This window comes from Botrytis fragariae (assembly GCF_013461495.1).
Source record: "Botrytis fragariae strain BVB16 chromosome Unknown tig00000075, whole genome shotgun sequence".
Lineage (NCBI taxonomy): Eukaryota > Fungi > Ascomycota > Leotiomycetes > Helotiales > Sclerotiniaceae > Botrytis > Botrytis fragariae.
Window position 1 is genome coordinate 720633 of NW_023500995.1, and position 26440 is coordinate 747072.

The window sequence follows — 26440 nt, forward strand, 5'->3', positions numbered from 1 at the left end:
TCTCTCACCTAGTATATAGTAAATTTACATTCAGTCAATAGTGTTTCGTTTGGATATTGATATTGACCATGTGATTGAACCATTGATTTTCGAAGACGTGATTTCCGCTTGAGTAAAACTGATCTGATGAACAGTTCCCGCTCCCGAGTATTAGCTCGTCAAATAATAACAACATCACATGCAATTCCAAGACGTGATTCCATACAATCAAGTGACATATAAGCTGATAATGATTTATTGTTGCGATAGCTGTCATTATCACAGTCGCAATTCCAAAACGAACAACAATAATCGGTTGATAATTCGAAACTGGTGTAGGCGTAGGCGTAGACGAAGTTTCTTCCACACAATCATCGTCCGAAAGCCTTTCGACGATACTTTAGGTGAAGCGCTGGCTTTCGGAGAAACAGCGAAGCATTCACATCAATGATCAAACGGTCAATTTATAAAAAGTATGATAATAACCTCATATAGCATCATTCCATGTATTCATACCCCAAATGTTAGAGTTTACAATTGAAATTTTGGATATTTCAGTCTCTACCTTTTTTATACTATTGTCATCCTAGTCTTGATTTGATTTAAATTGAAAGAATTCAAAAGATTCAGAAATCATAGAAAATCCAGAAAACACACTCAGAATACGTATTCGATTTTCCCCTTTCAAGACCAAAATAACAATATTCTATCAAACCTAAAATAGATTTTATTATTATTAAAAAACACACACAATATAAACTAGCATATACTAGACCCCAAATAGCATTCATACTAATCGAGACACCAATACATAAAATGTTACTATACAACTTAATCACCGCAAAAAGTATCATCAAAAGAATAAGAACCTCGACCTCATGGCTCGCTACCCTCAGGACTTCCTATTGAATCGTTCTGTCTCCGCGGCAGTGGAGCCGAAGGGCCAGTAGAGCCTCATTCAATTGATTGCAGAGTACTATCAGACCGGTGTTTGGGTATCCTTAATGAGACTGGCCCTGTGAAACTCAGACTATCTGTACCTGGGACTACAACGGCAATGTAATAATATACAATGAACCACTACGTAATAGATGCTGCTGTAGTAGCACTCAAGCTGATATTAGAACAGAATGAGCGGAAATCGCCCCTTTGTGGACATCACTAAGTATTCAGCCACTAGCTTTTGCGAGAAGATTCAATCCAACATACATTTATTTCAAAATAATTCACTTTTCACAATCTGCTCTATCAGATGACCACATATTCGATGACGAGAAAAGCTTGCGACGCGACGCGATGCTTCAATACACAAACATTTAGAAAATCCCCAGCATCCACTCGAATGCACCCGAGATTTACATAAAAAGAAGTTCATCAAACTATCAAGCCCCAATGCGAACTCTGCTTTCAATATTTCGAGCTACAATCCGAAATGAAGACATTCTAGGATCCATTTAGAACCATCATGCACGTTGTCTCTCGAATCATAAAGATGCAAAGGTTTACAAATATGCAAACATCAGAACCCATAGCGCCGGAACCATAGCCGATACAAAGGATCCGAGTACAAGTATGAACAAAATAGGGTTTGTCAAGTACAGTGCCATTTTTGGAACAAAGTGTGTACCGTGCTGCAAATTCTCATGGAAAACAGCCTTGGCCAGTGAAATCTGATCGTTAATTTGATGGATGTAAACACTGCTAGTGTGGGACAAGCAAGGTGAGAGGCCGAATGAAAAGCCACGGATAAAGGTTGCAGAGCGAAATAGGATCAGAGAATCTGGAGCTTTTCGACTCTTGATGTTGTTTTTCTGTGAGTATATGGGAATGAAAAATTCCCGAACATAACATGGAAAGGGATAAGAAAAGACGAAATAAAAGAATTCAGATTGTGAATATCGAATACGATCGAGAAAACTGCCAATGAGGTAGAGTTTCATCTGCATCCCTCTTTCTTAATAGTATATATTCATAATATGGTCAAACAGGTATCCTGATAGTCCCGAATTGTCCTAGTACCCAAGGTAACATGCTTACATGCCTCTACTCGATTTTAATGGCCAACTTGCCAAAATGTTTCTGGTCCCACATGTATTGATAAGCCTCCTTAAGCTCATCCAGTCCGAATACCTTTTCATCGACCACTGGTTTGATTCCATTTGCATCAATCGCCCTGTTCATGTCCTCGAACATTTCTCTGCTTCCCACGAGCAAGCCTCTAACTGTACAGATGTTTATCAAACAGTCCAAAAATCCTGGCTCCTTTTCTTTTGCTTGTCCGCCCACAAATCCAATTATACTGATAACGCCGTCGATCTTGATGGCTTTTAGAGATTGTGCCATGGTAGTAGGACCGCCAACTTCGAGAATATGCGACACGCCAGCGGACTTGGGAGTAAGGGATTTGGCATGTGCACCCCATTCTGGAGTGGTTTTGTAATTGATGACGTGGTCGGCACCGAGTTTCTTGAGTGTCGAAGCTTTTGACTCGGAGGACGTTGTGGCAATTACGGTTGCCCCAGCTGCTTTGGCAAATTGGACAGCGAATATGCTAACACCACCAGTTCCTTGCGTGAGAACCACGTCACTAGGTTTCAGCGGCTTTAATCCATATAGAGCATTCCAGGCTGTGACGGCTGCACATGGCAGAGTTGCTCCTTCGAGGTATGAAAGAGAGGAAGGCATGTCTACGAGCCCATTTTCGTTAAAGATGCCGTGTTGACGAAGTGTACCATCCATGGCACCACCCAAGCCACTTTGCACAGATAATTGATCGAGCGAACCACCATAGTGAGTTTGACTGAAAAGAGTAAGGACCTTAGCACCGGGGGTAAATCGAGTAACTTTCGATCCAACAGCAAGGACTTCACCAGCACCATCGGAGCCGGGAATTATGCCATCTCTGAGTGGAAATGGATATTGGCCCTGAGGAAAAAAATAACTGGTTAGCCTCACCTACAGGAGCAGTGTTACCAAAGACAGCATTGGTCTTGCAAACTTACCTTGGGGATTATCAAATCTCTGTAGTTCAATGAAGCAGCGTGAAATTTCACGAGAACATCGTTAGCACCCAATTCTGGAAGTGTAGCTTGAGTATCATATTTCAAGCTATCAAATCCGTTTGATCCTTCGATTCTCCAAGTTTTGGTAGTTTTGGGGATTGATTGGGACATGTTGATTAGTTGTCAGTGGAATTGTATATGTATATATGTATGGGGGTAAAGTATGAGGTTCAATGGTCTTGAAAATAAAGCTGTTAATGGTGCTAATGTGATAACGATGTGAGCAGATATATAGCAGTACAAAGAAAATGATCGTTTGGATCACCCCGCCTGAGTGGATTGTTAATAATCCACAACCTACTATCTCCTAGTTTGATGATGTAGACGCATCGGAGATATGATTCTTGGCCATTCAGATTCTTTGATGGCATTCTCTTTGATGGAGAAGTTTACTTAATCAACAAGAAACTCAAACTGAAACTATAAATCCTTTGATACTTTAGTAATAAGATGGAGAAATAGCCAGATCAGAAACAAAGATTCATCAGCAGAAAATTGAGCAAACATGTTGGCCATGCGTGTACTGAGGTTCAGGAAGGTTGAAGCGGCGTTACATAAGGAAGTGGAATACATCAAAAAGACGGCCATATCTTGACATGTCTTGATATCCTTTTGAGGTTATTCCCAGTAATGAAGCATGTTTTTGATGAGAGCGATGACGTCTAGAAGCCGACACATGAGCGAGCTAAACTCTATCGAAGATCACATGATATGATATCACTGGACCACCAATCAATCTTCGTTTTGAGAACCACCTCTAATCTTGGCTCCGATGATGGCTGACAAATGACAAAATTTACTCATCACTTTGTAAGCAAACCTCCAATCAACAAAACTTGCCATTCCTTGAAATGGGCTTTAAGTACTATCTATGATGTAGGTCTACATCGAACATTGATATTTGTTCTCTATCTGTACACTCATCACACGCACGAGATAATCTCGACCACCTACCTATATATCGTACATTTACTACCAGCAGCTACTGCATAATGAGACCTTCATAATCCCCGGAGACTTTGTTCCTCGGCAAGATACTTCAAGTACCTATGAACAGACTTTTCGAGTCTCATCATGCTTATCATATTCATCTTATGAAGAAAACACTTAAAACACTCAATTTCAGACAAGGTTGACTGACATTCGGGATCGGGCATACATTCATTATCAATTCGGCTGTACATGTTCGGCAGTCCCCTTTGATATGATTTCGAGAAATAACATATTCACATGCTTGTTATGAAGCTCAATGCCTTCGAGGTACTACCCCTAGTAACTTTTAAAGTACCTTCCCAAGTAGGTAGGATCTCAATACATTCTAGAATTCAATACCTGGAGGCATAACCATAGAGATTCGGCTTAAGTTAGAGAAGTGAAATTGGGATTGAAGAGATGATGAGTCTTGGGTTTCAATTTCTAATCGCCTTACAAGCGCCCCAACTGACTGACCTCGCAACATGTGGTTCAGCGATGGCGTTCCTGGCGGCTGACATTTCAATAGGTTCCAAAATTCGCACCGTTAAATCGACTCTCATTCCATCAAGGATGCTGGAAGGATGACTATCCAGCATTACTAAACCTACGTGGTGGAATCGTGGTGGTACCATATACACCTGGTCCAACCTTACAATACTGCGACATTGATCTCATGTCGACTTCAAATGCAGTACCACATCGCATGAGTTATTCAGAGTGACACGACATCAGAATTGTCACTCGAGTTGGCATGCCATGTCATGGATATCAGCGTCTGACCTCCAAAAGATATCCCAACACTCATTGCACAATTTTGACAATCTCCCTATGAGAGCATCTTTTGCATCGAAAAAGGCGTTTCTGACGGTCTAGTTCAGCATTTTTGTTAACACGTGCGGCTGGGGGGAAATGCATCTTACTTTGTGATCCCACCTCAATTCTATCCTAGTTCCAGAATGGAATGTACTAAGCCATCAAACTGTTTCGAATTCCTCCGATATCAATCTTTCGCCATCGAAGGACCGATATGAGTTTCTACATTGGTAACCATTTTCCGACTCTCCAAATTTGTGTTTGGTGCGATCTAAGATTCAGGTCGTGATCACCATATGTCAAAAAAGCAAGAAATAAGGATCTTCAAGTCAGCTGGTGTTTAGGAGTGAAAGAAAGTCAACCAAAAAACATAAAGATTATCAAGCTGTGAGACTTAGGGCAAGAGGCTCGTCGATCTGGGGTAACAAGGTAAGAAAAAGTGCGGGAACATCGGCCCATTCACCGCAGCGCTTCTCTCACGGTGCAGGTTTCACTAGAACGTGGAGTAATCGGAGATTTTTCCGTGGTTTTAATGCTCAATATTGGTCAACTTGTTCCTGGAAAATCAATATATCAGTACACGGGTCCAGGCATTTCTTTTACTCATGATTCGACAACCTCACGACGCACTTATGAATTTAGGGTTTAGAAAAAGGGGTCCCCGGGATAGTCTCAATGTATGATAATGGCACGTATGTTTTCATCTGGATAACCTTAGTATATCGCGCCAGCCTTAAGATTTCCACCTCGATGGCGGCGGATTTCGGCTCCTGAAGAGACACGGGCCATATTGCGCTTCTCGGGTGGCTGGCTAAAGCTTATCGTCTAACTAATATCTTTTACAACCTAGACACGGAGTCCGAGACGAAATGCCTACGTTATATCTCATCCTGGCACATGATATTACAAGGGACCATGGAAAGCAGGACTATCACATCTAGATACCAACAATCTGCCACCCCTGCCTGAAATGAGAGAAATGAATGATTCGCATGATGACAAAATCTAATGTCACCTCAACAGAGATTGACTGAAAGGGAAAGGAAGTACGTACCGAGACTGGAGAAGAACAGAGTTACTTCTGATTCTCAAGGGAATGGGGGAATTTCACGGGGAAATTTAACATGGATTTCCTCGGGACTCCGCATTTTGGTCCTACTAACAGCTGCACCTGCATATGGCAGTTCCAATTTTCTCACGCTTATCAAGGCCTCGCACCTGGTAATACGTGGGGATTTTTTTCGATCTGGAGAAGGATGGACCTTCAGGATTCTGTTGGATGTGCATATTGCATGCTGCACCCTTTCAAAAGCCTGACGTGACCCGACTGTTACCGACCTTGGAGATCAGATAGAGAGTGAATTTATGAATTGTTTTATTGATCACGGCTTAAAATGTGACTTTGCTTACGAGTTTTTATCAAATCAACACAATCAATATGGGGTCGCCAAGAAGTTGGGGTCGGGCACAGAGTCACATTGGGATTAGAACAACATATATAAACGTGCAAGCGAAAGCATGTGCAGACGAGCAAGCTCGAATAAGGACGAGGAACATCGGACCGTTTGGTGCTTGGATGGTCAAGTAACCAGGGATAACCACCAACAATTCAATGAGATCAATACTGGTCGTACCATATCCGATTCCTTTTCGGTAAGTAAGTATGTATGAGAATTGACATGCATTCAGCACCAGCTAGACTCGAGTACCCAACCTCGCTAACGTACTATTTACTATCCATAATCTTATTACCGTGTCATGAATGTTGTTTGCATGTGTTTGTTGCATTGATCTTCCCAGAACGTGTGTGGTTGTGTTCGGGAAGGTGCTGCGAATGGAATGCTGCGTTGAAGATTGGAAACTGCTGACCATAAAGCCAGAATTTGGATTGATGATTGAAGTGTGGGGATCTTGTGAGGTGCCCGAAAGGAAGTTACCTCGGGCTGAAGATGGCGATCAGAGAGGGGGGCTTGATGTACCTACCTCACATTGAAAACATTATGCGCACCATTACGATGGATGACGATGGAATAATTACTTTACATTCGATAATTGAGTACATGAGAAAGGTATCCAGAATATTTAATATGGCTTCTAGAAAAGTGGGAACTGAATCAAATGTTGATGTTTCATTGGCGCATTAATTGTCAAGATAGAGTTGGAACACAAACTCATACCGAGTACGCACATATACACTACCAAAACATAATATCAAATTGAGAAAGAAAACAAGCAAGCAGGCAAGCTTTCATTGAGAAATGTCCTTGCACATCACATTACGGATCTCAGCACCGTACCATCGCTAAATTAACGCCACCCACTTTCACCTCTTCTTTCGCAACTGTCTCAACTCGATGTACCGAGTATATTAAGATGAAAAGGGGTGTGGGGAAAGCTAATTCTAAAAAGCTATGGAGAAATAAGGTCTCGAGGGGGGAAATGAACACAGATCATTACCTTGTCCCAACAACGATGATTGTCGTCCTTAAAATTTCTTAAATTTTTCCTGGTCACACCAACCTCGGAGGAGGGGGTCGATTTGGGTTGAACTGGGTTGACCTGAGGGGGGCCCTGATGATCACTCATTTGAGAATTTCGATTTCAAAGGATGTGGAATCTGGATTGTCTTGACAACTTCCTGAATAACTCACTCGTTCATGTGTGCTACACGACTAAGAGACAATAGTAGAGATCGTATCCCTGATCCCGTTTTCTTGGGGGTGATTTATTGCGCAAGCTCATGGACTAGAACACTAGAACACTGTTGACAAGATTGAGAACTGCCAATTGAAGGATAGAGCCGTGTCCTACCGAGTTGACTAATTTTCCTTTTGTCCAATCCTTTTCAATCCACTGAATAGAGTTGACGGATGGCAAATATTAAGATTTCGCCAGAGACTCACTCCACTCCGTTCTCCACTCCACCAACAGCTAGCTAAACGAGCTACTATTACATATTTGGACCCCATGTCAACCTCAACCAAGTCATTGATTTAATGGCAAAACGAAACAACGAGATTGTGAAAGTACTGTAGGAGAGAGGAAGAAAAAAACGATAAGTGATATTATGTTTATCATACCCTATACCTACATTATCACTGGCCGCCCTCATTTATATTGAGTATCATTGGTTGAGTGATGGAATTTCAACAAAAAACTCAAACCTTGTTCACACCAACCACCAGAGCATCCTTGATGATTCAATCTTCGATTTCAAGATTTTCGGAAAAAGTATGACCGAAGGAAAAGACATTCGGAGGTGATGCCACCGTGGGGTAGGCTCTCCGAGACCAAAAGACCAGCACCTGCATACCCTGGACTTATTCGCTGATTTTCTTAATCCTTGTTCTCTCCACAAGTTAAGATCAATAAACTTTAGGAAAAGAACATGCCTCTTGTCCTTTACCGGTACTTCATGCGAACCCCGCCATATAGTTCATAGACTTTATTAGTTCATGAGCTCATGTTAGAGACATTGCCCTGTCATCTTGTGGCTATTATTTTAGCTTTTTATTTCCCCTTCCAAGACGGTCCTGCTGATATACAGGGAGCCAAGGTATATGTCAGTTCCATGCCGTATTCAGGAGATATAGATGCTCGAATCGCACTCTTACAAACATTTTAGAACCTTATTTACTTGCATCTTCTGGAAAGCTCGTCAGCTATCAACTATTAAATCTGTCAACCATTAACAGAGCTTCCATCACTGCCAGATTAAGTCTCTTCAAACCAACCTGGTTCTAGCAACTTTGTTTGCGCATCAACTCCAAAATGCTTTCCAATCCCCTTCATCGTTTCTCGGCGTATAATACTATGCCATCAAACAATATGCTGTCTAACGGACACTTACCATCCAATCATATGCACACTTCAGGCTTAGATACTCTTGCTCATGGCTCACAATATGCTATCTCACAGCTTCACCAACATCAAGTGGACATTCGTCAAAACTCACAGAGTCACAGAAATGCTACTTCAAAACATCGACAGCATCCTTATGCAATGGGAATGCCAGGAGGCAACGCTCCATCTGCCAGAGGGACCGGGAATTCTGGACCAATTCGAAGAAGAATTAGCAGAGCTTGCGATCAGTGTAATCAACTCAGGACTAAATGCGATGGGCAGAGTCCCTGCGCTCATTGTGTCGGTAAGTATTTTCATTGAGATCTAACGGATAAGGCTCATGAGGATATAGAATTTGGACTAGGATGCGAGTATATCCGTGAACGAAAAAAGCGAGGAAAAGCTTCCCGAAAAGATCTTGCACAGCAAGCCGCCGCCGCTGCTGCTGCCAATGGACACAAGTCGCCTACCGATCAATCGTCTGAAGAGAGATCTCCAGTGGAGTCCCGCAATGATCCAACTTCCGCCATTTCCTTGACAAACGAAGGTGTTGAATTCCCACGACATACACCATCTAGGTCTTTAAGTCTTAACACAGCCGCAGTTGAAAAGCCTTCAGCTCGTGAATTGATGAAAGGAAGAATTCGTGCCGGTAGTCTCGAAAGCCTCACAGAAGTACCATCCCAAGGACATCCGCCCCACGTTAGCCGCGCAGACGTCGATCAAATCGGGAGTCCTGGGTCCCTGAATTTACATGGCTACTCAAGCATGCACGGTTACCGCTCTACATTAAATTCCCACATGATGAACGGCAGTGGAAGTCATGCAAACTTTAACACCTCGCAGACCGGTTATTCAGATCTACCCTATGCTATACAGGGCCAAAGCCCGCCTAATTTTACGGGTAATACCCAAGGTCAGTTTCGCTTAGCCGAAAGCCCTTTGACCGGTTTTCCTATGGGCTCTGAGGCCCCTTCACCCGGTGGGTGGATGTCATTACCCTCTCCTTCAAACCAGTACCAACACGTGACACATCAGAACTTCAATGCACCTCTACGATATCCCGTGCTACAGCCATTGGTACCTCACCTTGGCAGTATCATCCCCATACCTTTAGCTTGTGATTTACTCGAATTATATTTCGCAAGCTCGTCATCAGCTTTGATGCACCCTACCTCTCCTTATATTCTCGGTTACGTCTTTCGCAAACACTCGATACTTCACCCTACGAAACCTCGGCAATGTACGCCTGCCTTACTTGCTAGCATATTATGGGTTGTGGCACAAACTAGTGACGCAGCTTTTCTAACAGCCAGTCCATCATCTCGTGGACGAATTTGTCAAAAATTACTCGAACTTACTGTCGGTCTTCTTAAACCTCTCATTCATGGAACGTCCGGAAGCAATGAATCTGCTTCCAATTTCTCTAACACTGTCATTAATGGTGTGGCGTTGGGCGGTCTTGGTGTAGCAATGCCCGGTTCGGTATCTACAGATGCACTGAACGAAACAAGTGCTTTTGGTGCAGCTGGCACTCTTGACGATGTTATAACTTATATTCATCTCGCTACTGTTGTGTCAGCTAGCGAGTACAAAGGAGCGAGCCTGCGTTGGTGGAATGCGGCTTGGTCATTAGCTCGTGAACTTAAATTAGGAAGGGAATTACCCCACCATCCTGCACCAATGGCTCCAGAACAACCAAATGAAGGAGCCAATGATGTGGATGCTGATGGAGAAGATGACGATGAATTACCTCGAACTCCAGGACCGATAACTGAAGAAGAGAGGGAAGAGAGAAGAAGGATATGGTGGCTTTGTTATACAGTGGACAGGCACCTCGCATTGTGTTACAACAGGCCACTCTTTCTGTTAGATATAGAATGTGATGGTCTTCTCCAGCCAATGGATGACGCATTATGGCAGGCTGGAGAATACTATACTGGTGATTCAAGCATTCATATTACTTCCCCTTCGGGCACTCATCGTATACGGAGGCACGGACCTAACTTTGAGTGTACTGGACATAGTATATTCGGATACTTCCTACCCCTCATGACGATTCTCGGCGAGATCGTAGACCTCTACCACGCCAAAAACCATCCTCGATTCGGCATTGGCTTTCGCTCTGCTCGCGAGTGGGACGATCATGCCAATGAAATCGCAAAACAACTCGATGCCTATGGTCAGAGTCTACGAGCCTTTGAATTGGAGCAAATTCCCCCCTTGCCAGATGACCAAACAGATCAAAACATGGAAGGAAACAATTCGTCCTCTACACCAAATAAACCTCTCGAACACACCGACATCGGCTCTCCTTCAGTTCATTCAGTTCACACTGTATCCTCCAGTCACGTCTCCGAAGCCAATATCCAAACACGGATTGTAGTGGCTTATGGTACACATGTCATGCATGTTCTTCATATTTTATTAACGGGAAAATGGGACCCGATTTCTTTACTTGATGATAACGACCTATGGATCTCGTCGCAGAGTTTTATCAACGCAACGGGACATGCTGTTAGTGCAGCAGAAGCCATAAACAATATTTTGGAATACGATCCCGGGTTGGAGTTTATGCCATTTTTCTTTGGTGTGTATTTGTTGCAGGGTAGCTTTCTGTTGTTACTTATCGCCGATAAGCTGCAGGTATGTTTCTTTTCCGTCTACCATTTTTTTCTTCCAGAGAAATGATATGAAGTGAATCATGAATCTAACATAAAAAAATAGGTCGAAGCATCACCCAGCGTAGTAAAAGCCTGTGAAACCATCGTCCGAGCCCACGAGGCCTGTGTCGCAACGCTGAATACAGAATACCAGGTTAGTTTCACGTTGATTCATACATCCCACCTCCCTTCGTCCCCTGTCCACACTTTCTATCGCATCTATAGAAAACTAACGCAACACCCCAGCGCAATTTCCGCAAAGTAATGCGCTCAGCACTCGCACAGGTGCGCGGCCGTATCCCAGAAGACTTCAACGAGCAACAGTTGAAACGAAGGGAAGTGCTCTCTCTATATCGCTGGACGGGCGATGGAACAGGTTTAGCTTTATGAAATTTTCCTTTCTTTTCACTTTTTTTCTTTCTTGGTGCGCTTTTGCTTTCTTGCAGTGCGCGATGAATTGAACTGGACGGAATTGGATGGGATGGGATAGGTTGGGAAGGGATGGATACCGGATTGGGAATATGAATATGAACATGAATATGAATATGATTATGGAAATCGGACACCCTCAACTGGAAATCTGAAATTGGGAAGGGCAAAGAAAAGGGAAGGATAGGAAACTCATGAAATGGACCGGAAGGAAATCACGAGATGGGTTTCGAAGGGAACAGAAAGGAAAGGGAATGGAGATTTGATGACCTGGAGTTGGATGTGTGTGTATCTTTTTCTTACTTTACTCGATACAGATATATATGATCTTTCTTGGTGTTTACCATTCAACTGTATATACTATGTAAAATTCTTTCTTACCTTTCTATCTTTTATGTTGATGTTGGATGTTGGATGCTGGGAGTGAGAATGCAGTGTGAGTCTTTATTTCTGAAACAGGCACATACATGAGCATCTGTCATCTGTATGTAATTGTCCCGCTAGTATTCATTTATCATTTTCCATCCGATATATTTTAAAGATCACAACGACACGAAGTAAGATTGTGGCCGTAAAAAGGGAGGGTTTCAATAAATTCACACCAAAATATACATCTCTCCTTCCGCTTCTCAAACTTAAAGATACCAACAAAATTATTATTACTTCCCATTCCAAATTGCCATCCCATGGTAGAACATATACAAATCTTCATCTCATCTCATCTCATCTCATCATTGAATACAAATCGCTCATCAATCGGTCAATCACCAAACCATGCGCCAAGCAATGCTCGCTCATTCGCTCATCAATCATATAATAGCCAATCCACACACAGCCCAATCAACAAACAAGCAAGCAAACAAACAAACATCAAGAAAAAAAAAAGGAAATTCCTAGCCCAGCGACTAAGTGACTAATCCGCCAAATTTTCGGTCACAACACCTGCTAACCCCTTGTAAATATATACAATTATGTACCCGTAACATCATGGGGTAAATTAGTAGCATCTGGATCGATTTCAGTTTCCGTCAATCTCAACGCCTCTTCGACATCTTTGACGAAATGTTCTCTGCCTCCACAAGTTTCCAAAATCCCACTTCGTTCCAATAATCTCCAAATGTGAGTTCCTTCTTGAGGGCCACGGGAAAAGAATATTCTAACACCTCTATTTCTATATCCTCTTACGATTTCCTCTAAAACCTGTGTACCCGAACCATCAAGTCCTGTGACGCCGTGGATATCGAAAATGATATTTTTGTTGTGTTCAGGAGACCGTACGCGAGGTAGTGCAGGATGGGCATTGTTTGTGCCGTATAATTCTAATCGTCTTAGTCGGTTTTTGAGATCACCAGTGTTGGCGAAGGTAAGTGGCTCGGGAATTTTAACAATGAGACATCCCTCGATGAATTCCAATTTCTCTGGATTGTCTTCAGCGTTTTCGAAACGATTGGTACCAGGAATACGACCTAGAATTTGGATACGAGGACGAGTGGAGTGTTTGATAACGGAGAGAAGGGAGAGACCGACTCCAATGGCGATTCCAAGGGTAAGTGAGTAAAAAATAGTCGAGGCAAAGATAATAAACATAAGACCCAGTTCAGTATATCCACGAATTCGAATGAAAAATGCTATGTCGTGAGGAGCTTCTTCAATCAAAGAATAGGCTACCACCGTAATCATTGAGGAAAGAACAGCTTTCTAAGACGATATTAGCTTAGAAAAGATATAAGAGAAATTATGGAGACATACCGGAAGATAATAGAACGCAGGCAAGAGGAACAAAATGCAGAGAACGGTTAACAAGCTTAAGAAAATGCTACTCATGGGTGTTTTTCCACCAGTACTAGCATTAACTTTGCTTCGACCATACCCACCAAATGCAGGAACTGCTTGAAAGCAACCACCAACTAAATTCGCAATTCCAAGAGCGACCAATTCTCGATTTGGACTGAGCTGTACTCCTTGGATCAAGTCTTTCCCCTCTGCACCAGCAAGACTTTTAGCCGCTACGGACGACTCGAAAAAGCCGAGAAGCGCGATCAAGAAAGACGTTCCCATAGATTCTCGGACATGCTTCATATGAGAAATTTGGAATGGCCATCTGAAAGTAAATGGCGCTCCGCCAGTCGATTTTACCTCGCCCAGGATCTGGACTCCGAGGTCTTCCCAATTGTATTTCCAGGCTAGAATAGCCGAAATAACCACAACTAGAAATCTATCGGGTATGTATGCAACACTTGGATATCGAGGTTGAAGGCGCTTTTTCATCTCTCTGAATCAGATTAGCAGTGAACGGAACTAAGGTCTTTGGTCCCACATACCTGAATATCATAATTATGATAAAACTGACACCAGCAACAACACAAGTAAGCTTATGCGCTTTGCTTGCATTGCGAATCAAAAAGCTCAATTTATCAACACTACTGCCATGAGCGACACCTCCCATCTCATCTGCCAGTGCTGCCAATCCCATCTCTGGTATCAACTGGTCGACCATAATGACAAAACCAATCGCAGAAATAAAACCTCTCAAAAATGGTCTGCTTAGCACACTGTCCAGAAACCCTAGGCGAGTTAAGCCAGCAATGAAGATTACTGCTCCTGCCATACCGGTAACGATACCGGCAACTCTTGCGTGCATTAGATCGTCTTCTTCGCCTCCATTGCCGATATCGACAGTAGATTTCACAACCGAGCCAACTAACAGACTTCCCGCGGCTTCAGGACCAACAACCATTTGTGGGCAGCTTCCAAATATAGCATATATAAGTGGATTGAAAACAAAAGAGTAAAGGCCATTGATTGGCGGAACGTGTGCGAGGTTGGATGCATAAGAAAGAGCCATAGGTAGGTAGAAGGAAGCCATTGTGATAGCAGCTATTAGGTCGCCCCGAAGATGTACCCATCTATATTGTCGAATCCAGGTGAAGAATGGTATGTAGTAATTTATGTACCTGTGACGCAGGAAACCGTTAGCAAAGCTCAATATGCGATCCTGGCAGCTTAGTGTTTATACATACATTCCAGTAGTGTTGGTAATTCCATGTTGTTCTGCGAGCCAACTTGTCGTGCTCATCCTCTTTGGCTTTGCCATTGGTCCATTCCTCACTCCTAAGCCTTTAAGTAATCCTCCAATTAGCCCGTCACTAGCCTCCCCGTTGCCATTGGGAGATACTGGTGCAGAGCCTCCAAAGCTCCTTACACTGTCCGCACGACTCCCCAGCCTCGGACTAAACGTTCCATGATTGCAAGGTCCAGGATGTGCCGCATTGCCAATCGGTTCAAAAGGCTTCCTCAGTAAAGCGGTGGTCTCATCGGAGAGTTTTCCTCCAAATCCAGCGTGTTCATGCGTATAGCCGTCTAGTCCATCATCTGTGCTTGCAGATGTATCGGCGCGAGTGGGATGAGCATGCGGTAATGATTGCTCATTATCGTTCCTCGAGTTCTCATCATTCCTGTCATTTGTACCATCCTCTTCGACATGTCTTGTGGCCTCCGGACTCGTCGCAAGCGTAAAAGATTCTCTCAATCCGCTAGGATGTGTCGGTGTGAATTGCGAAACATTTTGATTTCGCAGACTTGGAGTTCTGGAATTTGATTGTAAAGGTGGAGAAGTCGGTGGTGGTCGTGATGAAGTCATGGTTAACTAGGGCGTGAATAAACTGCCCTGAATATAATAATTTTTACATCAATTTACACCTAAAAATGAAGTAATGTTTTGATTAATATTCTGGGGTTTTGGGGGATGTTTGAAGGGAGATGGAGGAATTTGGAGATATTTGGGTGGGGAGGGGACCCTTGAGACAGTTTAACCAATGAAAAGAGTTAAATTGATAATTATGGGTCTAGTGGATTATCAAGCTACCGACTTTATACCGTTGAGATTTTCATTTGTAATTCATTCGTATTAGGTATGTAATTGTACATCGCCAATAGCAACCAACAGTGAGAACTTCAAGAATCAACTTTTCTACAGATAGTTGCATCTCGTGTTGTATCGATTTAAGGGGGGGGGAGAGAGAGAGAGAGTGTGTGTGTGTGTGTGTGTGTGAGAGAGGGAGAAAGAGGTCGATGAGGTTGAAGATACTACGTACTATGTGGCAACCTCAAATATTCTACATTATACATCCTCTCATAAGTACCTGGGTCGGTAGATTTCCTTTGCAGTTTTACATTTTATGTGTCTTTTATATTGTATATTGTATATTGTACATTGTACATCTCTATATTTGAGGGATTTTTAGCTGTGTTATATACCCCGTCTTCAGTGCATTTCTGCATTATGTCCGAACAATCCCGATATTGTGGCATCTTGGCCGACACTGGCGCGTATGCACATTATCAATAAGTCTACCTCTTCTCCCAGAATCAAAATCAGTATACAGAGATATGCTTTTAATATTAAGCGATAGTTCGCAAGCCGCATGGAGAAGGTCTTCGAAAATACTCTCGAAGTATCATTGGAAACTCAAGTGCTGAATGCATGAGAAATCTTTGGGGTGCAGGATTTTCAAGGGAGCATTTGTATGAGACGGTGAGAAGCTATTTTCCGGATGTAGATATGGCCAAGATCGAATTTGGAAAACGTCTTCAGTGGACTTGGTACGAAAATCAGTTTGGAAAACTGGCTACTTGGCGTTGAAACTGGGCTGCTATGGGGGACTGGGCGTACGATGAATCGAATATTTCGGAGTCTCTGGGAGAGTTGGAAGGATTGGAGATAGACAGACCAGAGGAAGAAAATTAAGTGAATAATTGCGTTTGCCGTCGACTGTCATACAACTTTGGAATTCTTACAACTTATTTCCTGAGGCGAGTCAAGAAAAGCTTTTTGAGATAATTCAATATTCTTCCAATGTCTTCGCATTCGTATTCCCAATCTAATCAACACCAATAGAGGGCCCTCCTTCACATATCTGGTCAAGTTCTGGGCCTACCACACTTCTTTGTAATAATAAAAAGATGGATGTACAGACGGTATTCAATTATCCATTTTGCCTTACTAATAACTCTTACACAAACTGATCGTTCCTTGCAGAGTATCAAGTGTTTGGACTGTTGGAAACTCTGATTCTTGGTTCTTCAAAACCTTTGCACAGTCTTCTATGATCTGACATAGTCCTCCTCTATTAAACAAGAGAAGCACGAAAGCCGTGGTCAGATAAATAGAATCGCGCCATCAGAACGAAGGATAGTGCTAGAGAGATAGTGTCATTACATCAGCTTACTTCAATAACAGAACTGTGAAGATCGACTCTTTGCTACAACAGACCCGGAAAGCAGCGAGGCAATGTTTTACCAAAGCGTAGACGGATCTTTATTGATTCCATTTCATAGGTTCACTTGCACATTAATTCGTCAGATGATTTGTAATATTCAGAGTATTTTCATCATAAAGTGCTGTCTACCTAGTGTGTTGTATTAGTTTGTGCATGGGGGACAAATATGTTCTTCGGAGTCAGCTTCAAAAACGTGAACTCGTCACGGGCTACTCAAATCTTGCTCGGCACCCATAAAGGCTTTTTCTTCCCTGCAAACGCTTCTAAACCAATCTGCATATTCTCACCCTCAAACAACTGTTGATCATATCTCTGTGCAACAATCTGTGTAGCTCTTTCTACACTGCCCGTCTCCCAAGCCTCTCTCAACCCTGCTCTCGATACAATTACCGCATCCGGGCTCAAAGCTGCAATCTTCTCTGCGAGCTCCACACTCTCCTTCAATACCGTCTCCGGTGATTGAGCGACTCTGTTGATTAGATTGTATGAAAGTGCTTCCTTGGCGGTAAGTTTCCGATTAGTCAATGCGATTTCTGTGGCTATTTGAAGTCCACAATTGCGCACTATGCGCGGAAGACCACCCGCTGCGGCGTAGAGGCCCACAGCAGCTTCAGGAAGGCCGAATGTTGCCAACGGAGATGCAACGACCAGATCGCTGGCAGAAATTAGTTCATACGTATTTCAATATCCAAGAAGTAGCGGCTATAGTATACCAATTTAAACAAATCTCAAATCCCCCGCCTAGCGCGAACCCATTGACCGCGGCAATAACTGGCTTCTTACCCACCCGCCTACTAATACCACAAAATCCGCTGGGTGGATGCCTACGAGTCGACATTGGCGGAGGATCAATTTTAAATTTAGCTTGCTCAATTAAATCTTGGCCGGCGCAAAATGCTTTTTCTCCTGCTCCGGTGATAATGGCAACGCGCAAATCAGGGGAATCGTCGAACCAGGTGAGAATAGCATCAGCTTCCCAATGGGCGAAACTGGGTATGGAATTCATGGCTTGCGGACGATTAATGGTTATGAGAAGGATTTGAGGTGTTGGGTAGGTGAGGAGAAAAGAGGTGGTTTCGGGGGGTGCGGTTGGGGATGCCATGATCAATTATGGTGAGATGTGTGATAGTTTCTGGATAACTTGGTGGGCTTTGTTCAGTTCTTTTTCTTTCGATTGATGTAAATATGGTAGAGGCGGAGTTAAATTGAAAGGGGAGCATTAGTATGGGGAAGTTAGAGTGGAGCTCCCCCGCAAATGAAGGACACATTCGAGCCGAGGTTTAGTCTGCACGAGAGCACGTGCCTTGTGACATCATGTGATTTATTGAGGAATATGGGAGAAGAGAACAAAGTTGGTTCATCTCTTTCAGCAACATTTTCGCTTTGGGTCAATATCTAAGTAATTTATCCAGTGGAACAGCTCACCTTTTCTTGCGGCTTCTCTCTCCGTTGATCTTAAGTACAAGAGATAATTACGGTACCTGAATTGAAGACATTGGCAAAGAGCGTTATGGACAACAATTCAACTGTATTTCTGCCATTTATATCAAGCGATATACATGAGTTACTGCAGAACTTTCCCCTGCTCTTAGCTAGAAATATCTTTGGGTGATTGCAGAGATGAGAGAGCTCACGGTATGCGTGAAGTCAGCGAACCAAGTTACATATTTCGATGGTGCTGTCCACCGGCTTTCACAATTAGATCCACGGTTTGAGCAGATGGACAAGATGGGGTAAGAACATGTAAATTATCCTGAAAATGGGTCAATTCTGATTTCTAAGACTCATATGATCATATCAATGATTTTGATACCGACGGTTCCGGGTGGAAAACGTCTGGGAACTCTTCACTTCAAGCTTGCGATTAGTTAGCCATGTGCGGCAATCTTTAAAGAGAAATATGAAATATGAACAGCTGGAGATACTGATAATATCCACTCTCTAGGTGATTTAGGCGGTTTCTCACACTTTTCCAGCAAGGCTTTCGATCACAACTTGTATATGTCTGGAAATTCATCAAAAACTTCTAATTACATATTGGGTGACCATACTTCGCCAGCTCATGGTGCTCTTAGATATGCGCGTCGCCAGCAATAAGCCGTTCTAATATTCAAGTGATCTGTTTGTATTAAACAATTAGGCGAAGTCGTTATCATAAACAAGTATTCCTATTCTTTGTTGACACTCTCAGGTAGTATATCAATGTCCGTCTACACACCAGATTAAAGTTTCTCCACGTATGATATCTATATTATCAATTCGGGTTATCACATGATGTATAGGAAACCTCAAGCACTTGCACGAAATATACAAGCACTTCTTCTATCCCCAAGTCCCTTTTGGTGGTCCAAAAATCTCCCCAGCGCCCACCTTTCTCTGTACTGCTGTCTCAAGGTAGTCCATTGTGTTCCCTGGTGCGCTATTACCCCACCACTAAAATGCAATTAGTCTTTCACTCCAACCAAAGTCAACAGGGAGAAGCTCACATCTGGAAACCCCGTTCCCGTCAAATTCAAAGCTGCGATAATAACAATCGTGCAGATCGCCAATCCAGCATCCAGCCCAGCACTCGTAATATAATTGAATCTCATCCACCATCCTCTCCATCGATTCTTGATATATTTCTGGAAGATGAAGCCATACAAACACCAACTTAAGTAATTTAGTGGTGTAGCAGGTGGTAATTCCGACATACCACCGAAGAATATCGGTGCGCTGAACAATCTTATCTTTGATTTCGGGAAAGCTCTTGCGAGAAAGTATATGACGAATGGAAGAAGTGCACCTGCTAGCCAGAAATACTGAAGAGAGCCATAGATAGCTCCAGAGCTAAAAATGCGTTGAGGACCAATCAATCCAAAGATTACGCTGGCATTAAAGAAGACTCTCGGACCAGGGCATGTAAAATTATTTTTCTGATCGCTGGTGCATATACCTTCAATATGACCCAATGCCCACTCCAAAACACCTAATTGAACAAAGCAGCTCCAAACCGTTGCTACCAATTGGCCCCAAAAGACTGGTCTTTGAGGAATCTTGAGGTAATGAGCGAGTTTCAGATCGGATAAGAAAGCATGTGCTTGGTTCATAGTAATGTATCCGTATGTTTTGAACAGCATGAGAGCAATTGGACGACCGGGAAGCATATAGCCCAGTATATATTCAGTGAAGACATTGAGACCGAGATGAATATTGGTGGTTGCGTATATTATACCGATGGGAATGGTCCAAACCAGAGAAATGATGAGTGCGATGATTAATGCCCACCATGTCAAATGCGTAGGATATGCACATACGGCTGCTAGGGCCATAGCCATCATCACGAGGAAGAAGACGATATACCACCATCCGGGTACGGGTTTATATTTTCGCATCATTTTGGTGTGGTTATCGTCTAAACTTCCGCGGATAGCACGAGCGAGTATCCACTGGGGAGTATGACATTAATTTGTGTAAAACACCGTGCATAAAGATCAAGAAGTTTGTACTTACAATCTCTTGTCCATGAAACAAAAGAGTATGGAATATCACCGCAGCAATAGCAGCAAAAGAAAGGCCGTACGTAAGGCCAAAGGTAGTCGAAAGAAACAAAGGCGAGTATTCCTATGATGAAGTTAGTTTCCGCTTACCCCTAGTCATTAAGCGAGAGAAAAAGTACCTTATACTTCTCAATATCGAGCGTGTACTCTGAAGTTAGGATCTTGGTGACATTGTAATGTTTACCAGTATTATCATAACTGTTAGAATCAGATATAGGCAACCATTCCGCATACCAATGTCCCGAGAAATGAATTCCAGCCGTCACAATCATAAACCAAAAGACAGTACCAATAGCTGTGTTGGCAATGGCAAACCAAGGTGGAATAAGTGGAGATTGAAGGTTATACCCTAGAGAATCAGTGAACAGGTATTCGACCAACAGTCCTGAGCTCGGGGGTAGACACTTACCAGTAATCTGAGTCCAATCAAAGGTAATAGGAATAATAGAAATACCAGTCCAACCACCAAAGACCTGATTAAGAACAACATTGTTCGGTCGGATCCACGTAACGAAAGAAAAAACGCTTAAGAATTGTGCGATGTAGCCTGGAAACCAATACCAGGCAAAAGATCCAATAAAAACATAGAAGAAATATCTGTATCTAGCTATGGACCACCCATTCGACTTAGCAGGATCTGTTTTGCTATGGTCGTGTAAGGCATAAATGAAAGAAGTGCTAACGAGATTCTGTGGCCAAATCATAGACGCGGGCTCGACTAGAAACTTTCGCATCATACCTGCAATTCCAAACCCAATACATTGTGTGGAGAGTGCAAGTAAAATGTTGAAGCCCCAACCGAAATTTTGTCCATAAAATCCTCTTTGGGCGGTCAGTGTATCAGTAAAATAAGCTACTCCTTGACCAAATGCAGCATTGGCCATGATTATAATGAGGCCATGCTCCTTCATGTTGAATTTCCCTGGACTAAGATTCCACTTTACCCCAAAGGTGCTGAAGGTTCGATCTGGAAATATCATAGTCCAACCTACTCCTAGGGGATACGCGACCATTTGAACGACGATAGACGTGATTGTTAAAGAGGGAGCTCGGAGTGAAAAGAGAGAGTTCAACCCGGATGCAATAGTATTGAGAACCAATCCGATTACCCAAGCTCGAATTGTGTTACATGGAAGATCTTCGTCATAATTTCTGACCGCTGCACGAACCTATTCTCACGTTAGTTGAGAAGACAAAATAAGAATCACATCGTCTCACCTCAGGATATGGCGAGTTCTCAAAGACTTCATCATAGATTCTTCCTTCAGCATTACCATCTCGTCTATTGATGGCATCATCGATTTCTTCTAGTTGATCTTGGCCTAGATTTGGATCCCATCTATGAAGTTGCTCGAATGCGGTTAATTTGCGATTCGTTTCTGCCTCTTGTATGTCACGAGCAGTTGATACTGCGTCATCCTTCTCTTCTGCCCTTCCGATGGTATCCGGTGGAGTACGTGATTCTGCGATAGAGTCATCCTGTGAAGGAACACTGCCTGGAGCGACGGGATCCCGAGCTCGGAATCTCTTGAAAACTCCAGCCATGATGATGTATCCGGAAAATACAAATCAAGCAAAAAGATGTAACATGAAGAATAGAAACGTAATTTGAATTCAGCGTAGAGGGGGACATATTTAAAAGAACTGTCTACAGGCCACGCACCCTCCTGATAGGCTATATCAGAACATACCCCCTCTAGAATGCAAGATAACAAGTTATAACAATTAGTTTCACGTTTCCAACAATAAAACTGCAAAGTGTCGCTATACAAAACCACTATAGGCAGGTATTCCCATTTCACACCCCTGACAACAAGAAAACATCCAACTGCCGTGCAAGATTGTACAGATGTCGTACCTGTCCTCAACCAATCAGAATTCGAGATCTTCTGCGTATCGAGCATGACCCCGCATGTTCAACCAGGTGGACGATAAGAGCTTCTTTATCAAAAATCTATTATCTTAAGAGGGTCAATCGGAGATAATATGCAATACGATGATACCGAATTTTTATGTTTGTATGTGTAGAAGTCATAAAGCATATCTAGACTGTTTCGACGAGTAGTATTCTCGGGCGACCCACCACGGCTAGTACGGCATGCTTGATTACTGTGTGGAGACAATGAGCCGAGTCCTTTTTCAACATACTCCCTAATCTAAGCAACTTCTTTTGATCCAATCATCCAAATTTGGGTGATGTGTTTCTGTAGTCTTAAAGGAGACAAAAGAACATGGATCAAAGATCTGTTCTATATATCCGTCGTACTTCAATTTCAACCCCCGTTGCCGCACTTAATCTATCGAGATGCATTCGCATAGTGCGATCAAGTTTGTATAGATTTCGGGTGGGAGTAGAATCAAATTCCTGATAGTCATACATCAGTAGAAAACGAATGCTTCGAAGATGAGGTGTTGAAGTTTCCCAAGCACCCAGCCAAGATTGAATTGCCGTGGCTACCTTGTGATAATGAACATAGTTTTGCCATTCTAGTTCTTTATCATCAGTGAGTGTGAGAACCTCAATGCTCTGAGGTACAATGCGTTCAAACTGTAAAGTCCGGCCAGATGGAGGAAAAATGCGAAGTCGAGCATTCGGGCTTGAGATAGATCCGAGTAGAAATTCTAAATTAATCTCAAGTCTTTTCAAAAAGTTGAAATTTACGAGTCCATCTAATGATCCTGTGACTCCGATCCAAGAAGAATATGCGTTGACCACTTCATTTTCTGCGGAGATAGTGAGGTTAGTCAAGGTATTTTGAACGAGTGACAATGCACCCATGATAACGTCGTATCGGATCGTAGTTCCAGAATTGCCATAGTGATGCCATCTCCAGCGCAGAGTCCTGAGTCTGGTCGTAACACTTAGGATGTGATAAAGCATTCCTGCCTTTGCCATATCAAGATCTAGTGACGTGACGGTTGATGCTACGGGTCTTGAATCTAGAGGCCAGCCGTAATCTGCAGGAGCATCAATTGTAGCCGATAGACAAACAATGTTTGGAAAAGAGAAGAACGGAAGGATGTCTTGTGGGTTCAAAGTTCCGCGTCCAAATCGACCTATGGTGATCTGTTTGAAGGTCACATGCTGAAGTTGTTTAAAAGAGGCAATTCCACAATTGCCATCTTGGGAGACAGTCGATCTGAGAACTAAGCCAATGATTTCACTGTCATACGAAAAATTCGGATTTAATTGAAAGTATATCAAGTTCGGGAGTTTACACAGTAAGATGGCCACGAAAGCGTCCATATTTCTGTTTCGCAATTGGCCGATCCAAATGTCTTCATAATCAATGCCGAAGGTCTTGATGACTTCAATCAATTGTTCGAGGTCAGTTTCATCCACGGTGAGTCTGATGTCACGAATTGTAGCAATGCTACGCATGGATTCGCCACCGCTTCTACCGAGCGTGAGACCTGTTACACCAATCGCTAGGTAGGGTCTCGAGAGTATATTTTTGATGAGTGAAATGATTCGGGGTGGTCTCGAATGTTTCCTCCAATTCAATTGAATCTCACAGTACATGAACGGCTCCGAAATCCTATTCAAAATCTTGCATGTCCAGAATAAACCGTAGAAATCTTTGGTGGACAGAAACTTAAAGATCATGCAATGAATTTCGGTGGGACAACGAAGAAGCCCAGAATCTTGGAAGACAGCTTTCATGTTTAGAATCGAAGGCCTTGAGGGCGATATTGCTGTGACGAAAACGCGTATGAGATCAAGCTGCTTTGCATGGAGGGAAGTCCGAAGGTGAAGTTCGCGGTGGAGATGAGATGATGGTATCGGAATTCGCAAATAAACATGATTCAAAGTTACACTGATCTTGCAGGAATAAAAAATTATATTAGTACAATTTCTGTTCTGGAAGGTGCACTTATCTAGATGGTTGCAGTATCTGGGGTTACGAAACTGCGAAACTATCGTTTCAGAGGGAAGGTGTCACTCTTCTTCGATTCAGATCGAAGCGTACAGCAACTTTCTTCCAACCATGAATCTTGATGTTTGGACATCCATTGGGTGGGAAGACTCATTGTAGCAAGTTCACAATAAAAATTTCGCAGATGGCTCTGATGTTATCCCCGTCATGCTAGATGCAATAGGTGTTGTAGGAAAAGACAATCTCTCGAAGAATTTTCGTAGCCTCATATAATATTCACCAATCCTTATCAAACAAGAAAAGTTTATCCAAAATAGTATATGCTCTCACGTAGAACATGCATAAAAACATTGTCAGCACGAGAGCTGCATAGCAGGCACATCGACGGACGAAAAGATTAACAAATTTCCTGACACACACCTGATTACCGTCCGACTGCTAAAAGTTTGCCAGGTTTTGAATGTTCAATTGCTTTCAAATACAGAACTGTTCTCAAGTTTTTGCATTCCTTCTGAATGTCAATTACGTTCAAAAATCGAAAATCCTAGATCAGCGGACCACGGTTTTCACCGTTAGACACTCTGGATTTCAGTAACAGTAGAAGCTATGAGTAGAAATCACACCTCGAAAGAATCGGCCCAAAGATGCAGTGGATACGATTGGAGGCAATTTGACTTTGGATACTTGTTATACATGGGAGACACTCTATGACTAGTATGGTATGTGACAATTTCCCTGAGATATCAGAAGATAGATACAAACAGCAGGATAGTGAATGATTCAAGGACCAGAATCCTGAACAACAATCAGTGCACCTCTAGGCACACAGCATTTTCTTTGAGAACTTTATGGAAAGTATAGAAACTTCTTTGAATATTCACTAATGATTAACCCACTGAAGAATTTACCAGATGACTTCAGGAGAACCAATTCCCAAACGAATTGCTCCAAGATCAAGTTTAACATTCAAGAAAATTGCAGGACAAAGGCCCCATATCGAGCCTGTAGGAAGTCTTACACATTCGCAAGAAATAAACTAATCAAGAATCATGGCTAATATCAAAGAGCAAGCAAGATTCAAGTTGGCGCAAGAACTGAAGGCCAATATGTCACTGTTTGTTATCTCCCTTACTGGCGACAGCCACTTTACTACCCAAGTATAGCGAAACAATTCTTGTTATAAGAAAATGAGTTTTGGCTCCAAATAAATAATACGCACAACTACTCCTCAGCGGAACCACTTCTCGTAATCCTTTTGATCACTCGACCAAATTTGATACGCACATCTATTCCCTTTCATACACATCAATTGATCCAAGCAGCATCATTAAATCGAAAGGTATAGATTGAATATATTCACGAGCCATCTTCGGTGCGGAAAGAAGAATTGGAAGAGTATTTTGAGTAGGTACTATGTTCTCCATGTTGATGTCACGTATACATATCTCTGCAAATGATCCACTATGGTGAAAGGCATAAAGAATGGCCAAATTTAATACCACAAACCAATTCAGCGTGCTTAAATTCCTCACTCGAAGGTGATGGCATCAATTATACTATCATACCTATTTCAAGAAGAGGATACTACATCTAAGGTCACGTGGAATTCTTCAGATTTCTTTAAAGGGGCACAGTTTCGAAAGCAACAATAACAATAATCAGAACCACGCACAACCAATAGCAAGCTACAACAATGCCTATCTCTCCACCTTCTGGATCTTCGTCCCCCCTGGCACGTAACACTGCCCAAGTACGTCATATGTATTTGCACTCGTGACTCCACAACCCATCATCGTACATAGAGTTTAGAAGCAGAACCTCAAAACTCCACTCCACATCCATCACCTCAACATCAACTTCTATATTTGCAACAAAGACAAGACACTAACTAGATATCCGCGAAGTAACTAGTCGTCAAACAAATAGAAGAGAAGCAATATGATAAAGCAAAACAAAGTTTGGATAAAAGCAAGGAAGATA

The 26440-nt window shown here is 42.6% G+C and overlaps 9 protein-coding genes across 9 annotated transcripts; 4 read left to right on the plus strand and 5 right to left on the minus strand.

Annotated features, from left to right (window-relative positions):
* Positions 1-2022: 2022 nt before the first annotated feature.
* On the minus strand, positions 2023-3216 carry Bfra_005715 (putative zinc-containing alcohol protein; the record flags this gene model as incomplete). The annotated part of the gene is made up of 2 exons (XM_037336092.1): positions 2982-3216; positions 2023-2904 (listed from the first exon to the last, which is right to left on the minus strand). The coding sequence occupies exons 1-2, from the start codon at positions 3150-3152 to the stop codon at positions 2023-2025; spliced, it is 1053 nt and encodes a 350-aa protein (XP_037191302.1). The 5' UTR covers positions 3153-3216.
* Positions 3217-4498: 1282 nt separating this feature from the next.
* Positions 4499-4737, plus strand: Bfra_005716 (uncharacterized protein; the record flags this gene model as incomplete). The annotated part of the gene is made up of 2 exons (XM_037336093.1): positions 4499-4516; positions 4543-4737. The coding sequence occupies 2 exons, from the start codon at positions 4499-4501 to the stop codon at positions 4735-4737; spliced, it is 213 nt and encodes a 70-aa protein (XP_037191303.1).
* Positions 4738-4772: 35 nt separating this feature from the next.
* Positions 4773-5047, plus strand: Bfra_005717 (uncharacterized protein; the record flags this gene model as incomplete). The annotated part of the gene is made up of 2 exons (XM_037336094.1): positions 4773-4873; positions 4966-5047. The coding sequence occupies 2 exons, from the start codon at positions 4773-4775 to the stop codon at positions 5045-5047; spliced, it is 183 nt and encodes a 60-aa protein (XP_037191304.1).
* Positions 5048-6347: 1300 nt separating this feature from the next.
* Positions 6348-6697, plus strand: Bfra_005718 (uncharacterized protein; the record flags this gene model as incomplete). Its single annotated transcript, XM_037336095.1, has 2 exons — positions 6348-6486; positions 6519-6697. 2 exons carry the CDS (start codon positions 6348-6350, stop codon positions 6695-6697), a joined length of 318 nt encoding a protein of 105 aa, XP_037191305.1.
* Positions 6698-8600: 1903 nt separating this feature from the next.
* Bfra_005719 (putative transcriptional activator xlnr protein) lies at positions 8601-11725 on the plus strand (the record flags this gene model as incomplete). The annotated part of the gene is made up of 4 exons (XM_037336096.1): positions 8601-8976; positions 9025-11318; positions 11400-11489; positions 11582-11725. 4 exons carry the CDS (start codon positions 8601-8603, stop codon positions 11723-11725), a joined length of 2904 nt encoding a protein of 967 aa, XP_037191306.1.
* Positions 11726-12733: 1008 nt separating this feature from the next.
* Positions 12734-15404, minus strand: Bfra_005720 (putative sulfate transporter protein; the record flags this gene model as incomplete). The annotated part of the gene is made up of 4 exons (XM_037336097.1): positions 12734-13462; positions 13514-14036; positions 14086-14718; positions 14785-15404. The coding sequence occupies 4 exons, from the start codon at positions 15402-15404 to the stop codon at positions 12734-12736; spliced, it is 2505 nt and encodes an 834-aa protein (XP_037191307.1).
* Positions 15405-17256: 1852 nt separating this feature from the next.
* Bfra_005721 (putative enoyl- hydratase protein) lies at positions 17257-18145 on the minus strand (the record flags this gene model as incomplete). Its single annotated transcript, XM_037336098.1, has 2 exons — positions 17257-17698; positions 17757-18145. 2 exons carry the CDS (start codon positions 18143-18145, stop codon positions 17257-17259), a joined length of 831 nt encoding a protein of 276 aa, XP_037191308.1.
* A 1220-nt stretch (positions 18146-19365) lies between these two features.
* On the minus strand, positions 19366-22127 carry Bfra_005722 (putative small oligopeptide transporter protein; the record flags this gene model as incomplete). Its single annotated transcript, XM_037336099.1, has 6 exons — positions 19366-19476; positions 19530-20471; positions 20536-20646; positions 20702-20931; positions 20992-21751; positions 21801-22127. The coding sequence occupies 6 exons, from the start codon at positions 22125-22127 to the stop codon at positions 19366-19368; spliced, it is 2481 nt and encodes an 826-aa protein (XP_037191309.1).
* Positions 22128-22818: 691 nt separating this feature from the next.
* Bfra_005723 (uncharacterized protein) lies at positions 22819-24246 on the minus strand (the record flags this gene model as incomplete). The annotated part of the gene is made up of 1 exon (XM_037336100.1): positions 22819-24246. One exon carries the CDS (start codon positions 24244-24246, stop codon positions 22819-22821), a length of 1428 nt encoding a protein of 475 aa, XP_037191310.1.
* Between the last annotated feature and the right edge of the window lie 2194 nt (positions 24247-26440).